Consider the following 17,696-nt stretch of genomic DNA (forward strand, 5'->3'; position numbering starts at 1 on the left):
TTTGCGTGTTTCAATAAAAATATATTTTTAAAACTTGCACGGAGGTATAAACGCACAACTGAGGATCCACATTTCTCTCAAGAAATGAGTGGAAATTTTGGCATAGCCATCACTCACCCATCATGCATAACATAGTCATGCATTATTAGGATATTGAAGCTGGGATTTTCATTGTTACAGATCTGGATGTATGAGTTGCTGTTACTGTTACACACCTTCAAGTCAACTCCTAGTTATGGTGATCCTATGCTAGGGTTTTCTTGGTAAGATTTATTCAGAGGAGGTTTGCCATTGCCTTCCTCTAAGACTGAGAGAGTGATGAAGTTCAACCAGCAGGTTTCCATGTTTGAGCAGGGATTCGAAACCTGGTCTTCCAGAGTTCTTGTCCAACACTCAGCCCACTACATCATGCTGGCTTGGATGTAAGAGACCTGGGGTCAGATCCTCACTCAGCCATGTTTGGTCAAATCATTCTTTCAGCCCAGTCTGTCTCCCAGAACTGTTGTAGGAGGGAAAGAATACACAAATTTCAACTGTGTGCTTTGGAAAGGATTATTAGGATGTTAATAATGTATACGCACAGATTTTACAGGAATGTTTAATGCAGCATGGAAAGCAGATGTGACACAGGGCCAGGAAAAGACAAGCAATACAATGGCAAATAACACACAACAAACAGACAGCCAAACTTCAGGGCTAGATCATGCTGATCAATAAAGCATCTACACACATCCACACTAGTGTTACACAAAGTGCTACAGTGGTGGAAATGCAAAGTCATGCCTACATCTAACATGCAACAGAATCACTGAGCATTGGGAAAGCCAGCTCTGCATGCATCAGACTAGTCAAAGTGAGGCATAAAACACAACCCAATATGCAACAACATGCTTTGAGGTTTTGACATGCAATGATACACAAATCCAAAAAGCAATAGGTAAAATCCCATTTTTGGGTCCAGTGATCAACAGTGCAGGCTTGTGCAAGGGAACGCACAAATCACACTGGCGCACACTCATACACCTCCAAAGTCCTTGTATGCAAAAGCGCTGTATGCAATACCAAGTGAAATATGTACCAGGATTTATAAGAATGGGGGATTATATATATAAGTAAACACAAACCACTGTGTCTTATAAAATGTTAACTTTAGGTTGACTGTGTTGTGGGGGGTGAGTTGGAGCACAGAAAAGCAAAGGAGAATGCACAACTGTATATGACAAACACTAACCGCTCCAACTGCATGTTCACACGAACATTTGAGCAACACCACCACCAAGTCTCATAGTTTCCTCATCATGTGCGTGCAAACATACACACACACATATTCCGGCTGGTAACACTGCTTGAGTGATATAGCCACACCACACACAGCCACCCATTCCTGGGTGCTGCGGTGACCCAATGCAGAGAGAGAATGAGAGAGATATGCATATACACAATGCCTAACAACGCTCTGGCATCACACAGCCCACCCCACCCCTCCTTCCCTACATACACACATCCCAACCCCATATGCCTCTCTGTTCCTTTATCCAGCCTCTTTCGTTTGCTGCTGCTTCCTTTTTTTTCTCCTTCCTCCAATGGTTTCTCCCAATGACATAATAACAGCTTGCTAGCATCTCTCTCCTATACAGCAAAATACCCCTTGATATAAAACGCCATTTCGCAGAATCTTCTCTGGCTGGTGCCATCAACAACCCACTGCCAGGTGGGGGGACAGCGAGAGAAGCCGTCTCTCACCTCCCCCAGTGTGTGACACCTTTGGAAAGCAGACCTTTTTGTAGTAGTTGTTGTTGTTGCTTCAAGGTAAGCCTGCTATGTCTCTCTCAGTATTCTTCCTCTTGTGCTGCAAAAGATGTAAGTGCAAGGCACTGGGGGTTACTGGAATGAATTGAAGGGGGTGGGGGTGACAGAGAGGATTTGCCTGTGATTTACAAGAAATGTTTTTTATAACTGTGTCAGGATTCACTCTCTCAGGCATCAAGGAATAAATCCAGAAGTACCAGATTTGCTAGAATGAATTTCTGCTGGCAAGCACTGCTCTTTTCCTCTTTGCTTCAGGTGGTGATGGTGATGATCACCTCCAAACTGTCTTTGCTAAAGCCTATGTGCAACAGATCTATTGGAATACATTTCCCTTGGCGTCGTATTTCTGTCCGTCCTTGTAGATTTTTAATTCTCCTTTGCCTCACTCTGAATATCTATGAATTTCCCATTACATTTAATCTTTTGCGTGTGTATGGGGCTGGCACAGGGGCTGGCTGGGAGGAGATGAGACACTGAAGGTGGGTTAAATTGTATGGTGGCCAGATTTCTACATTGGTTTTGCTTCTCTATGTGTGTCTCTCTCTTTCTCTCTTCTGATGGGTCCCACAAGGCTCTTTTGGGAGCCAAAGGGGAGAAAAATGTCTTTCAGACTGGGAATGGCAACATGGTTTGAGGAGACTTGCATGGGGAGGAGGCATGCAGGGCTGGATGTAATCTTCCACAATGCTGCGGGGGTTTGGGCCTGACTGAAGAGAACTGCTGCTTGGGAGCAGCTGTTGAATGAATGGGGAATTCAGCAGGAAGGAAAGAGAAGTAATTGAGCAAAGGAGGGGAGATGCCTAATGTTAGATTGAAGCAGGCATGGAACTGCCAGTTAGATGCTCATTCTGCCTGGCATTTTGTGTCCAGATGAGAAGTGCCATGCCATAGTAAAGAGGTGGGGATCACAGCCCACTCTCACTTTTACAAAGAGTTTGACAGCCAGAGTTAAGGCCCTATTCTGCAAAAGAGCTATGCACCCACAAGTTGTCAATGCTTGTCTAAACTTCCAGGGTTCAGAACCATCCCTGTTGCTCTTTGACAGAGAGATGTTCCCCCCTAGAAGACCTACTGAAATATTGGGAAGCAGGGATATGGGACTGAACCTCTTCACATCAGAGTCAGTTAGTACCTGGAAGGGGGGGGGGTGTTTTCAAGAGGTAAATGAGGGACCATTCCTCAATTTTTCTTTCTTTGGAAGAAGTGTAAAGATTGGTGTTGTAGATAAGGGATTCTTGGATTTTATAGAAAGGCAATAGAGCCTCGTGGTTTCCAACAGGGAGTGGTGTCCGGCAGGATTCCTGGTTTCTCTTGGAAAGAAAAACAATACACAGATTTTAGTCACATAAAGCTGAGGGCGAAACTGCATTGTGAACTGCAAGACTTCTGGATTATGTTGGGATGCTTTATCATCTAGTCCAGAAGGCCTTAGATCCAGACACAACTATTTGAGATGGGTCTCAGTCCTCAACACTTTACAGCTTCTATATTCAAATGGGCATTCAGGAATTGCTTTTGACTGCAGCATGTGCCTTTGCTGATGCAATTGACACTAGAAAGTGGCAGAGAAAGAGAAAGAAAAGAGCATGGGATACCTTGCAAGATCTTTCAACTGAGAAATGTATTTGCATTATGTATTAATGGTGTACTTATATGGTGTGTACTTATAGGTGGTCCCAAAAATGAGGTTGTGGGAGTCTGAGGAGTTTTGGGGGGGGGGTCCAAAATCCTAGTTCAATGTCTTGATTCCTGTTGTGATTGCAGTATTAATTTCACTCCGAGATGATCTTTTATTATGATTTGGCTGTATATAGAAATATATAAAATATATAATTCATCAGTAAATTATATTGTTGTTGTCGTTGTTGATAATGGCGATGTTGATTGTACTGGACAGAGGGTAAAGGAGCAATCTGCACTGCTACAAGAAATGCAGAAAGCCAACAGACATTAGTTAAGCATTCATTAGGGTAAGACAAGATCATAAGGTCAAGTCTGTCTGCTCTCCCTTGTAACTATCTCTCATCTTAAACACATTCTATCAACCTATCTATTAATTAATTAATTCATATCTATGCACACCTTTTCAGCTAAACATTTTCCTTATCTCCCCTTTTTGCATCCCACTCTCCTCCTCATAATATCCATTCATTTTTCTTATTTGTCTAGCCAACTACTGATACTCTAAAACCTACACTTCATTCATAAACCATCAACTACCTACCTACTTACTTACCTGCCTATTTGCCTTTGCTCCTCCATAGATTCTAATTCTTTATTTGCTTAACAACCTACAAACTGACATACACTCATTCATTGATGGGCAAATCACCATCTGTCCTTCAAATTTCTCCTGTCTCATTGGTTTGAATCCAAAAGTGAGTGGCTCATTCACTTGGCTTTTTCAAGCAAAGTTTTCACTTATCAGACAAAATGGCTGAATGAATTGCATGAAACAGCTGAAAAGGACTGAACAAAAACTATCCAAACTCCAAAGGGAAATTCAAATTCATTTTTGACTGTTTTGGTCATGTCACATAATGTTACCAGAAGCTACTAGATAAGTGAAACAACAGATCACAAAGAGGAAAAAAAAATGCCTTGAAAAGGCTAGTTATAAAGCCCCTTAAACAACATAGGTATCCAAATATTACGCACAATCTAAAGAGATTTAGTGATCCATCCATCGTAACTCTAAAGTATACAGCCAGACCATTCTTGTCTATCTTGTATGTTTCAGTTACCCATCGCACAACAGCAGATTCCTTATTTAAAAATGTAGCTCCAAGGTCATAAAAGATGGCATCAAACTGAAGTACTTTGGTTCATGCCTATTCTATTAATTTGCATCTCCACAAGCTGTTATTCTCTATCCAGGCCTCAAGGCTCCTAGTGATGGGGGGCGGGGGGGGGGGAGAGAAAAGCTGGTACCAACATTTTATAAATGGTATCCATGGATACTGCTAAGACAAATTGCTTCCCACCCACCTGGGGCACTCTAGCAAAAGAACAGACACTGTGGGTTGAGGGCTACAAGCTATGACTCTTGGCTTCCCTAGAGGCAGCGTAGAGAGGAAAACTGAAAAATAAAACCATAGGAAGGGTCCTTAGGCCCGAGGACCTCTGAAATTTCTGTCAAGCCAGTGGGGGTTTGGTGTCGTTTTTAGAAGAGGACTGAGGCCCAGAGAGTAAAAGAGGCATGGTTATAAATTCTGAAATCTTATACTCACTTGCCTGTAAGTAAGTTTCATTGAACTCAGCAGGATGCCCTTCTGAATAGTCATGCATAGAAGTACTGCTTGATTTTCTGTTTCCTCTAAATTGTACCTGTTTAATAGGTACAGTACTTATTTTCTCATTATATGTGCATCAGTTACGGTTGTGCAGTTAATTGGTAGGAAAAATCAGAACTTTGCAAGGAGGCTGTAACTTGTTGTCATCTGGATGACTAAGAAACAATAGAAATATTTCGACACAGGGAATCAGAGAAAGAGACCCATGAATTCTTCGCAAGAGAAGTAGCATCTGCTAAGAAGTCTGCCAAACCAAGTACAAGATGACTCCAATATTAGGTTCAGCTTCTGCCAGACAGGCAAGATTAGTATATATCATGAGTAAAACATGTCCAGCAAGGACACATTTAGAGTCTGGCTTCACAAATGATACTTAAATTCATATTTGCATCTTACATATATGTACAGGCACATAGGTTAAATTTTACGTATGATAAGAAAAGCACTAGGCTGGCTTTCTGTCTTCCATAATGACAAGTAACTCATATGATGAGAAAGAAAGAGGGTGGGTAGCCAAGATACCATTTTATCTGGAGGACACCAAGAGTGGATAAGGACCTAGAAGACTAAAGCTATGGAGGGGTAAAGGTTTTGTGTTCATGCTTTGATTGAGCCATGGCCTCACCTTGGAGAAGTGTTTTTCCAGTTCCTCCATTTATATTTTCCCCGTAAAAACAAAACAAAAGCAGGAAAACCATCCTGAGTTCCTTTGCTAGTAGATGCTTTGCTTTATTTGCTTTTCTTTCAGAAAATAAGTTTATCCGATATATCCTGGCTCCCTTTCCCCCTTATTTTATTTATTTTTAAAATATTTTAACATAGTGTACTCAAAAAGAAATGTGCACATTTAAACAAAGAGAAAAAGATGACCATTTTGCATCACTGCAAAGAGGAAAAAAGGCACGAACCCACTTTTAAACACTAGGCTGGCTTTGGCCTAGGCAACGTGTACTGTATGAGCACCACACCAAAAAAGAAAAAGGAAATCCCAGTGCTTTTCCCATCACCACTACATTCCTGAGGCAAAAATTAAAGCCTCGGAAACTGTAACCACAATCCATATTTTAATATTTGCCTTCATTCACTTCCTGTTAGGATTGCCGACCACTGAAAGAAAACATTCTGGAGCCAGGTTCTGCAGGTGAAGGTAGGGGAAAGATCCCTGTGGTTTTTAAATGGTCTGGAAGCAAAGCTCCAGAACATTAGCAGGACCAGGGATGGAGGTATCACAGTATGAGGAAGACCCCAAAGCAAAAACTGGGGAGGATTTAACCAGACAAAAGAAAACTAGGAGATAGTAGAGAGTGAGATAGGAGGAAAAAATATTGTCCATTTTTCTTGCCTGGTAATTTAGGTGATATTCCCAATCTGTGCTCAAGTAACAACAAGTACCCCATTCTATGCTTCCAGCCTCGCACGCGCGTGCGCGCACACACACACACACATATATAGTTGTGAGTGTGTTGTTTTTAAAGTCCAACCAAATTATCTCTTGTAGGGTTTGGCGGAAAGACCTTTGAGCTAATCTGTTCCTTCGCGCATGTTCAGAAATGTACAGCTTAATTAAGTGCTTCCTAACTATGACTCTGGAGGCCAGGGTTTAAATCCCCGCCTGGCCATGAAACCTATCTTGGGCAAGTTACAGGCTCTAAGCCTCAGGGGAAGGCAATGGCAAACCTTCTCTGAACAAATCTTGCCAAGAAAATCCCATGACAATTTCACTTTAGGGTCATAAATCAGAAACGACTTGAAGGCACACAACAACAAACTAGCCAAAGCTGGGGACTAACAAGGATTTTTGCCCAACATGCCCTATACCTTCCAATATTTCACCGATGGAAAATTAGGTCACATGTGGCCAAGCAACATCAGAATGCGGTCAAGATAACAGAAGTTATTAATGAGGAAGAATAGGCAAGCTAGGAGAGGTTACAGCAGTTTGCTTTTGCTTCACTCTCCAGGGAAGGGCAGGATTCTGCCTTCTCATCTCCCTCCTGCTGAGTTCATTTAGTACAAACTACTTTTGCACTTTGAATTCATAGTTTGCAGGAAGTGAAGCGAGATGAGGACAAAGGGGGGGAAGTGGAAGGAGGAGAGAGAAAATGGAGCATTTTAAAAGCAACTGGAAAAGTGAGATGACAGATGATTCATTGAGACTATCGCTGCTAAATCATGACTATTGGAAAATATGGGTCCAGGGACCAATATCATATGTGTAACCATTAGCTACAATTGTTTCTTTCATTTCTGGAGAGGTTCTCTGGACTAGCAAGCAACTGATGGCTCATGAACTAACATTGGCCCACGGACTACCACTTCATGTAGCAATGGCTTAATTCATTGGTTTGTAAAGTAATCAGCAGCTTCTGTACATTCATTTGCAAAATCATCAAGAGCTTACGTACCATTAAAGGTGGGTTCAGATAACCTCTTACCAAATAGTAACCACATTTTTACCTGGTATCTGTTTAAAATTCATTTATTGGGCTTTTCCACTACCCAGGATGCTGAAGGTGGGAAGAGACAGGGGAGATTATCAAATGGGAGTTGGGGGTAATGCTCCCATCCTTATTGAAAGATCATGTGAAGATTATCAGACACATGGTGCTTATCCTCTGGTTATCCCGTCAATGAAGAGGAATTGTCCCGTCATTTCAGTATCAAGAGGTTATCCCGTTATTAAGAAATGGAGGTAAATGACGGGACAATTCCTCTTCATTGATGAGATAATCATAGGATAATTGCAATATCATCTGATCATCTTCACACAATCGTGCAATAAGGACAGGTGCATCATGCTTCGCTCCTTTCCTTCTCCTGTCATTATCCCCCATCTGATAATCTCCAGGGGAAAGAAGGAGTAGGAACTTGTAAAGTAGTGATTCCCAACCACAGATAAGTGCTTCCCCCCACACCTTGTGTGTGTATTAGGATTTCAAGTGAGGTCTAAGTGGTTTTAAAATACACATCCAGTACTATTTTTATTTGGAAAACAGGAAAAAATTATGCTTATTGCTTTCTTAGTACACAGCTTACTGCATCATCCTATGACGCATAATTATACATCTATCATTTTTCCTTATCTCAGAGTTATACTGCAGTGTAAAGTTGATTGTAGAGTCATAAAGGATTGTAGAGTCATAAAGTTGGAAGGGATTGTAAATTGGGGTAATTTCCAATTTACGGTGACCCTAAAACAATCCTGTCACAGGGTTTTCTTGGAGTGGTTTTTTAAGAGGGTTTTGCCTTTGCCATCCTGAGGCTGAGAAAGTGTGACTTGCCTAAGGTCACTCAGGAAGTTTCCATTGCTGAGTAGGGATGTGGTCTCCAAAATTGAAATCCAGTGTTCAGATTACTGCACCACACTGGCTCTCTGGTTATGACCTATAAAGTCCTATATGGTTTAGGACTACACTGCCTGAAGGACTGTATCTTCCCATATGAACCTGCATGTAATCTTAACATCTTTGGAGAAGGTGCTTGTGTCAGATTGCATCTGCACTATTCAGAAATAATGCAGTTTGACAACACTTTAACTGCCACACCCTTCCTAGGTAGTGGGGTTGCCAGAGTCAAAACTGGAGGTGGTTACTGTTAATGGTTGTAGAGAATCATAAAATTGGAAGAGACCACAAGGGCCATCCAGTCCAACCTCCTGCCATGCAGGAACTCACAATGAAAGCATCCCCGACAGATGGCATCCAGCCTCTGTTTAAAGACCTTCAAGGAAGGAGACCCCACCACACTGTGAGGAAGTCTGTTCCAGTGTCGAACAATTCTTACTGTCAGGAAGTTCTTTCTAATGTTGAGGTGGGATCTCTGTTCCTGGAGCTTGCATCCATTGTTGCATGTTCTAGTCTCTGGAGTGTTACCTGATGTGTGAACATCTGTTGAAATTCCGTCTTCTCTTCAACCATTAAAGTACAGTACCTGTACTGCTGCTGAAATTCTCCTTCCTACGCCACCATTATACACACAAGAGCTGTCTCCAGTTTTCAGTTTGGCAACTCTACTAAGGAGACTAGGCTGGTTCCCTGCTTGTAGCCCTGTCATTGTAGCCCTTCCTATTCCAGCACACATTTGGGAACTGATTAATTGACTTAATAGGTTTTCTGTTTTAAGGTTCTGCTGTTTTTAATCAACACTTTTAAATTAGAGTTTTGTGTGGTTTTGATTCTACAGAGGGTTTAATATTCTTTGTATGCTTAACAGTTTTAACAGTTTGTATGCTTTTATCTATGTGCGATTTTACTTGTCTTTCTTTTTATTCTATAAGCCATCTTGCACCTCACTCTTAGGGAAATGATGAAACATAAAGAAAGTGATTGATTGATCGATTGATTTTAGACAGAATTCATTTCAAATAAAATTATTAGAGAAGACATAAGGTGTGATATGTTAATGTTGATCAAAACAGAACACAGGTGGGGGTTTTTTTTAAAGAAAAATATGGAGAAACATGGGTGTAGGGTATGTTTAAGGAGACAGGAGGTATATGATATAAGCAAAATAAAAAATTAAGTAACATTTTCTTTTAATTCTGCTTGCTGTGTCCTCCACTGCTAGGCAACAAGGACAAGATATGAACTAACATGTGTGCAATGCAGAGTGGACCAGTGTGCGCATACACACACAAAAATATGTGCAATTATCAAAGGTGCATATGCTACAAATTTTATATAAGCTTTGAGTATTTTATAATCAACCGAAACTTAAGCTTTTCTTCCCATTAAATCAGTTTATTATGACTTCAGATTCATATGGGCCTGCTATGGTGGTGTCTAGGGCTCCATCCACACTACAGAATTAATCCAGTTTGACCCCACTTTAACTGCCATGGCTCAATGCTATGGAAATCTGAGATTTGTAGTTTGTTGTGTCACCAGAGCTCTCTGACAGAGAAGACTAAATGTCTCACCAAACTACAGTTCCCAGACTCCCACGGCATTGAGCCATGGCAAGTAGGTTAAAGGAGTTAAAGGATTAAGGAGTTTAATGGCAGTTAATGTGGTGTCAAACTGGATTATTTCTGCATTGTGGATGCAGCCTAGGAAAGAACACACTGGTGCATGCTCAGAGACCCTTATATCAAGTCACCCAGCTTGTGGAAAAAAATAAATGCCCTTCTCTCAAGTTTGCCACACCAAAGAATGATGGCTCAGTTATACATTTAGTACATATGAGAGCTAGAAAAATAGAATTATGTTCTCTTGCAAACTGACTTCAAAAGATGCAGCAGTAATCTATATGGTTGTCCTGCAAATTCTGTAATGGAGATATCTCTTTTTGGTATCAGTTTGTCAAACCTGGTATTCTAATACAGTCAGCCCTCCATATCCATGGATTTCTTATACACAGCTTGAATGAATACATACATACATACAAAAGCAAACCTTGATTTTGCCATTTTATATAGGGGCCACAATTTTATTACACTACTGTATTTAATAGGATTTGAGCATCCACAGGTGTTGGTATCCAATGAGGGTCCAGGAACCAAACCCCAGCAGATACCAAGGGCCCACTGTATTAAAGCCTGGTATTCAAATGCTGAAATTTGTTTTCAGTGCTGAGCCACTGCTCAAGCTAATCTACATATATCCCTATAGAAAAGAGCAAAGGGAAAGAGGTTAATTTTTTTCTATGGGCCAATGGAGTATAGTGGTTTAAGTGTTGGACTAGGTCTTTAGGATATCAGGGTTCAACTCCCTGCTCTGCCATAGTAACCCACTGAGTGACCTTGGGTCAAGATTAACTAAGATTAACCAAGTTTAATTGAATCTTAGTTTCATTTATATTCAAACCTATAAATGATGATTAACTGAAGAGCCAGTGTGGTGTAGTGATTTGAACGTTGGACTAGGAGTCTGGGAGACCAGAGTTCAAATCCCTGTTCAGCAATAAAAACACATTGAGTGACCTTGGGCAAGGCAAACTCAGCTTCTGAGAAAAGCAATAACAATAGCAAACTTTCTCTGAATTAATCTTGCCAAGAAAACCCTATGATAGGGTTTTTGACAAGTTGCCATCAGCACATAACAACAACAGAAACCACTTTCTGGACTGAGTCAGTGAAATGGTAGAGGTGGATATCACAGAATGGTCCTAAGCTAAAAAGAGAAGAAGAAAAAAGAATTAAAGGCAATCCTGTACATAGAAATGCAAAAACATAAGGAGGAAGGTTGTGACAACTCCCTTCTCTTTGGCATCTATGAGTAGGGTTGCTGTATGCTCCTTTTAAAACTTTTTTGGTATACAGATACATACATTCAGTTATGTCAGTTCCCTCTTGTCACCAGTTGTCTCTGCGACAACTTTCTAGTCCTGACAATAGGGGACTATGGGGGCATTTCCCCTTAGCACAAAATTCTAGGTGAAATACAAGAAAGTCTCAAATGGATGGTTCTGGGGATGACTGGAAATCTGTTTTCAACTCACTTGAATCTCACTTTAAAGTCTTGTGGGGTAGAAAGGAGGTGAGAAGTCTGAGAACTTCTGAGAAGGCAGCTGGTCTGTGGTGCTGAAGGAATGTGGGAGGCATTGTGTGCCTGTGAAGTAAGATCATAGGACTAGGAACTTCTGTTTGATTAATTTTACACACCAGCTCACCAAACATTATACCAAATAATTTTACACTGAGGGTTTTTTTGGGGGGGGGGGGGTGATACGCCTTCAATCTGTTAAAGAATGCTGGTAAAAATTAAAATAAAATAATATTTGTTGTTGGTGGATGCCAAGATTTGCTCAGGAGGGTTTCCATGGCTGAAGTAAGTCTAAGAAATGTCAGTTTGCCAACTTCCTCTCTCTCCTAAAACAGTTACAGCTGTAGATCCAAATAGTCATGAGAGCTACATATACCCTGAATTAATGCAGTTTGACACCACTTTAATTGACATGACCTGATTGATTCTGGGATTTGTAGTTTTGTGTGATATTTAGCCTTCCCTGTCTGAGAGTTCTGGTGCCACATTAAATTACAAACCCCAGGATTCTATAGCCCTGAGCCATGACAGTTAATGCAGTGTCAAACTGCATTACTTCTGTAGTGCAGCAACAGCCATGGTGGTATCCCAAGTATATGATTTCCAGATACCTGACCACCTGAAAAACCACCTTTTTCCCCAAATAACATTGCCTGCCAATGAGATCTGCCTCATCCAGGGTGAGCAGATGTCCTAACCACAAAGGAGGGCAAGGCACCATAAAATGTGGAACATTAAAGAAAAATGTAGGGCATTACACAATGAAAGCTAAAAGCACTAGTGTACATATGTATAAAGTCATGCTCCTTAGTCATGTTCAAAGTGGAGATCATTTTGGAATCTATCCTAGACAGAAAATTGAAATGGAGGGCATGTCCTGGAAAAGGAGGACATCTGGTCATCTTGGCCTCAACCCACTCCCTTTTCAGAATATTCCTTCTGCCTTTCAGTGTACATAAGATGGTTTCCAGAAACTACTTTTTCAGAGGTAGTGCCAAAGCCATGGAACTCTCTCTCAGTCCCAAAACTTGCACAGCTGTTATTAATTTTATAAAGTTTGTTAATTCTGTTATTCATTTTACGTACCAGTCAATGTTTCCCCTGCCTTCCCATGCCTTTAGTGGCTCTGAATGATATCTGAGATCCCTGATGTTTTCATTGGATTTTCTTTTACTGGCTGGTTCTGCTATCTATTCCAGCTTGTTTGGTTCTTGCTATTTTTAATTGTTTTGATTTTATTATCTCATTACTGAGAATGCTAGCAATCAGCTGCATTGGAAATCTTACATGTAAATATACCAGTGTTTCATTTAAAGACCTGAATGTCCTGAAGTCAACTCGGGACATCAGGGAATGCTTACCTTATACATCTTTTTCTTAATCAATTCTTTTTTTTCCCCCTCTGTCTCTCTTCATTTTCCTCTTTTAACCCTAGAAATCATGCAGCCACACAACTAATTGGGTCCTTGGCAACTTGAGAGAGAGAATTCAAGTGATTTCCTTAAGCCAATCTATGCCTCAAATTGAAGAGCAGCAGCTGAAACTCAAGTTTTCTCAAGCGAAGAGGGATTTGAAAAAAGAGAAACAGAGGACAGGAAAGCAAGAAAAGGGAAAGAAACCACAAAACTGGATGTGAAGAGACTGAGAACATCCACAAACATTCCTGAAAACTCCTTGAAGCTGGGTAGCTGAAGAGGAAACAGCTTTTAGAGGAGACAACAAAGCATCTTTGAATGTTCTAATCTTACCATAGGACCTCTGCAGGTTCCTCATCATCCATTCAGAAGATCACACAAGCAGTTTAGAGATCCTCTAGCTTTCCCCACCAGCTTCCTTATAGCTATCTATACATCATTCAGTAGCTCTCTGCAAAGGTTCCTGCAAGTTTTCAGAAAATCTCCAGTCAGTATCTAGATATTTCATAGCCACCTTCTGCTGCCCCATCAGTAGGCATCTAGATGCCCTACTGTAGTAGAAGCCTTTCAGAGGATTGTCCATTAGCTCATCAGGATTTTCATATCAGTGGTCTAGAAGCTCTCTAGATCCCCAACTATTCTTACCATTCCACAGCCTGCTGGTTGTCCACTCCATCATTTTCCAGTTGTGTGCTCCACCATATTTTTCTGGATAGCTATCTGAAAGTTCTTTATAAGTATTCTTTCTTAAAGTTCTCAACAGTTCTCCAAAAAATTCTCAAGGCGGTTTCTGCCACTTCTTTGGAATTTTTTTTTAAAAGAAAGAAAAAGGAAAGAAAGAGAAAAGAAAAATCCATCTGACGTCATTCCTGATGCATATCTGAAGAGGGGCTCCCAGGAGAACTAAATATTTCAGAAGCAGCCCCGAAGAACCTCTGCCAGCGTTTCTCACAGCATTCCCAAGGTCTTTGGAAGAACTTTTAAGACAATCTTCTTCTCCTGTCCTCTGCCAAGACTCCTTCTACACACTGAACTAGGTCAAGGCACTCCCCTGCTGCCATTTTTTAAAAGCCATTGGTATTCCAGATCCTGCCTAAGAGGAAGCCAGCTGTAGTCAGCAAGGCCTCCCTCCTTACCACTGTTGCTACTGCTTGCATCTATCAGTGCTATTTTGTTTCTCACCGCCAAGCTGGAGTCACTTAAGCGCTGGAATGAGGAGAGGATGGTCTGGTGTGAGAAAGGTGTCCAGATCCTACTCACCACTGTGGGGGCCTTTGCAGCCTTTGGCCTCATGATCATCGCCATTGGCACCGATTACTGGCTATACGCCCGTGCCTTCATCTGCAATACCACCAACATCTCTACTGAGGAAACTCCCCAGAAGGATAAGAAAGACCCTGGAGGGCTTACCCATTCAGGCCTCTGGAGGATATGTTGCTTAGAAGGTGAGAAACCCAGTCCTTGGAAACCCAGGGCTGATTCACAATGCACAGCCATAGCGCTATGATTCCACATTAACTGCCATGGCAGCATCCTATGAAATCCTGGGATTTGTAGTTTGGTGAGGCACTGGCTGAGAATTCTAAATGCCCCTCCCTGAACTACCAATCCCAGAATTCCATAGTATGTTGCCACAGTGGTTAAAATGGAATAATACTGCTGTACTTCTGTAGTGTGAGAGAAGGTTCTAGAATAGAACATTAGTCAGTGACAGCTAAGAACATAAACACTTTTTGTTGAAGTGGAAAATCTGGTGGAAAATAAATGTAGGAGGACAGAGGATTTTACACCAAATTGGAGCAAATGGCAAATGCCTATAAAGAGTCAAGTCCTTAATGGAGGCAATATCCAGTAAGACAGAAATGAGTGAGTGATAGAGGTTCCTGCATGCTCCCCTGTCAGCAGTAATTTCTGGGACAAGTGATGAAACATCACTTTCAGGTTTGGTTCCCCCAAAGGCTGCTGTTTTCATTTTTGGAGTATTTGAGGCAGTAGACGGGAAAGAAACCACCACATTTCTGTGGCTGTTAGAGGGGCATATTTTGGCTGGGAAATTAGTCTCATTTTTTAAAATAAGGAGGTCAGGGGGATCGGAGGTCTCTTGGGGGGCTTCAGGGGCCACAGAACTGGGTCTGTTGGTACATATACACCACTATAGTTGGGGAATTGTGAATTGTTGCCTCCTCCCGTATAATCCTCCCCGCGCTCTCCGGTCCTCTGGGAGGAACTTACTGCAGCCTCTAAAATCTAGGCTTGCAGCGACCTCCCAGAGGGCATTTTCTGCTGTCGCCCCCAAACTCTGGAACGACCTGCCGAATGAGATCCGTCAGTTGACATCATTACACAGCTTTAAAAAAGCTGTCAAGACGGATCTCTTCCGGCAGGCCTTTCCAGATTAACCATCCCGGCCTGGGCTCCCTGATCCCCTCTTTCCTCTCGTGGCCCCATCTTCAGTGATGGTTGAGGATCTCCAGAGGGACACCAGGGTTTTTAGTTTGTTTTAACTATATTTTATGTTTTGATATTGTGTTTTTAATCTGTCATATTTTTTAATACTTTTATAAGGAGGGGAGGGATTATAATGTTTTTAATTTTATATTTTACTCTGTTATAATTCACTGTTGTCAACCGCCCGGATTGGTTCGCCACAGGGCGGTATACAAATAAATATTATTATTATTATTATTATTATTATTATTATTATTATTATTATTATTATTATTATTATACGCCTAGGCAGCCCTACCCAGCATAGACCATGGAAAGCTGAGTTTGGACTTGTAGTTCAACAACCATCTAGATGGCTGTATCATTCCTACCTTTGGCCAGTGCCAGAGGACACAACCTTACAGTCAAGAAGTCTGAAGAAAATGTTTAGCACACCGATTTGCTTCCACAATTGGGTCTTTTTGTACTGCTGAGTTATTTTTGTCCCAATTACCTGAAAGCAGAATTCAAATGGTTAATCCACATGGCACTGAATGTAGATCTGTTTTACCCAGCAATGCCTGCTGTTATGGCTAAGATCTTTCTATAAAGGCCAATTAATCCAAGTTCCCCTGCAACTTTAATTAGAGGTTTCTTGTTGCAGCTTCTGCCTCTAAATGCTACCTGTGCAATGCAACATCAGCATCACTGAAGGAAACTTTTAACTGCCTTTCAGTTATTCATGCCCTACTCCTTATTTTGATACTAATTTCTTCTCATGATTTAAGACTAAATTTAAGACTGATTTAAATACTTGAGGATTTTTTATTACTTTATTTGTAAAATAATGTTAATGATAAGAGAGGCAAAAAACAAAAGGAGAAGAAAACAGTAATCAAATGTCCTTGTCCTAATGGGGAACAGAAGCTGACCAAGGGTAAACAGGAGACAAAGGCAGAAAGAGGAAGCCTCTAACTAAAAGCACAGTAAATTCTGAAAAGCTTCAATAATGTTTTCTTAATCCACCGCGCCGCCGTGCACGAGCCCCATTGTTTACAATGGGGCTTGAGCATAGGCGGAATTTGCCTTACGCAGAGGGATCCAGAACGAATCCCCGTGTAAGGCGAGGACGCACTGTATTCCCCTCTGCCCTCTGTACTGATCAAAGTTTCCTCCCACATTTACTGTAGAGAACGCAACACCCACCCACCACATCCATTCCATGCCTGGTGACAAGCAGGGGGAGATCAGAGGAATATCTGGCTATATCCCTGTAATCAGACACAAAATTATTATATGAGTATCCCAGAAGAACTTAACAAATGATGTAATTACGTTGCATCTGGCTACAGGGTTTTAGCTAGACACTTTTCCTAGCCTATCCTCCAGCCTTCCACCAAGCATGGAATAGCCATGGGAGAGATGCAGCAGCTCTATAGTAAGACCAGTGCTTGGAGAATGGCCAGATGTAGTTCTATTCCACATGCTATGGCAGATGTAGTTCTATTCCACATGCTGTGGCCAGATGTAGTTCTATTCCACATGCTATGGCAGATGTAGTTCTATTCCACATGCTATGGCAGATGTAGTTCTATTCCACATGCTGTGGCCAGATGTAGTTCTATTCCACATACTATTCCACAGTTGATCAGGGATCCTGCGGAAGGTTATTCCCATTCCCACTACTTAGGTGTGGATGGGTTTGCTGCAGTCTACAAGCCAGCCTTCCACACAGTCTGCCTGTCAAGACAAGCTTTAGAGTGGCTCTAAATAAATATACGTTATTAACATGAAGCAGTCTCTCACTCCTGAATTCCTCACCCTACCCACATAACAGCAAACAGGCTGCCACGTTGCCCACACAAGACTCAATCAGAGAGCCCAGGTTTTCACCCGGAAACTGTGCCTTAAGTCTAAATGCTGCGATGTCTTGAACAAGGCTGCAGACGCTGTGCCTCCTGTTCTCTTCCTCCTGCTCATCTCCATACTGCTGGGCAAATTCAGGTGCTTTCACATGCTGTTTTCTCCAAAACTGACATCCTTTCCTTCACTCACGCTGACAAGTGATGTGCTTGCACCTCCAACCTTGAAGGCAAGACAGACTCCAAGGATCTGTTTGTCTATATTTCTAAACTGTAAGCTATCATCACCCATGTATTTAATTAATCTTCTTTAATATTTAATAATTTATAATCTGAGCATGTATGAACTGAGGTTTATGCCATGCCAAAGCTTTTCCAAAGCTTCCATTAAATTTGTTAAAACCCCAG

At 41.4% G+C, this 17,696-nt stretch overlaps 1 protein-coding gene across 1 annotated transcript in view; it reads left to right on the top strand.

The window, feature by feature from the left end:
• The first annotated feature begins 1,491 nt into the window (after nucleotides 1-1,491).
• CACNG8 (calcium voltage-gated channel auxiliary subunit gamma 8) overlaps nucleotides 1,492-17,696 on the top strand; it is a 33,209-nt gene continuing 17,004 nt past the window's right edge. Inside the window, exons 1-2 of the mRNA XM_042477628.1 lie at nucleotides 1,492-1,809; nucleotides 13,020-14,444. Coding sequence (XP_042333562.1) covers nucleotides 14,222-14,444 — 223 coding nt within the window. The 5' untranslated portion in view covers nucleotides 1,492-1,809; nucleotides 13,020-14,221. The remainder of the gene's footprint in view (nucleotides 1,810-13,019; nucleotides 14,445-17,696) is intronic.

Source organism: Sceloporus undulatus, chromosome 6 (genome assembly GCF_019175285.1).
Source record: "Sceloporus undulatus isolate JIND9_A2432 ecotype Alabama chromosome 6, SceUnd_v1.1, whole genome shotgun sequence".
Lineage (NCBI taxonomy): Eukaryota > Metazoa > Chordata > Lepidosauria > Squamata > Phrynosomatidae > Sceloporus > Sceloporus undulatus.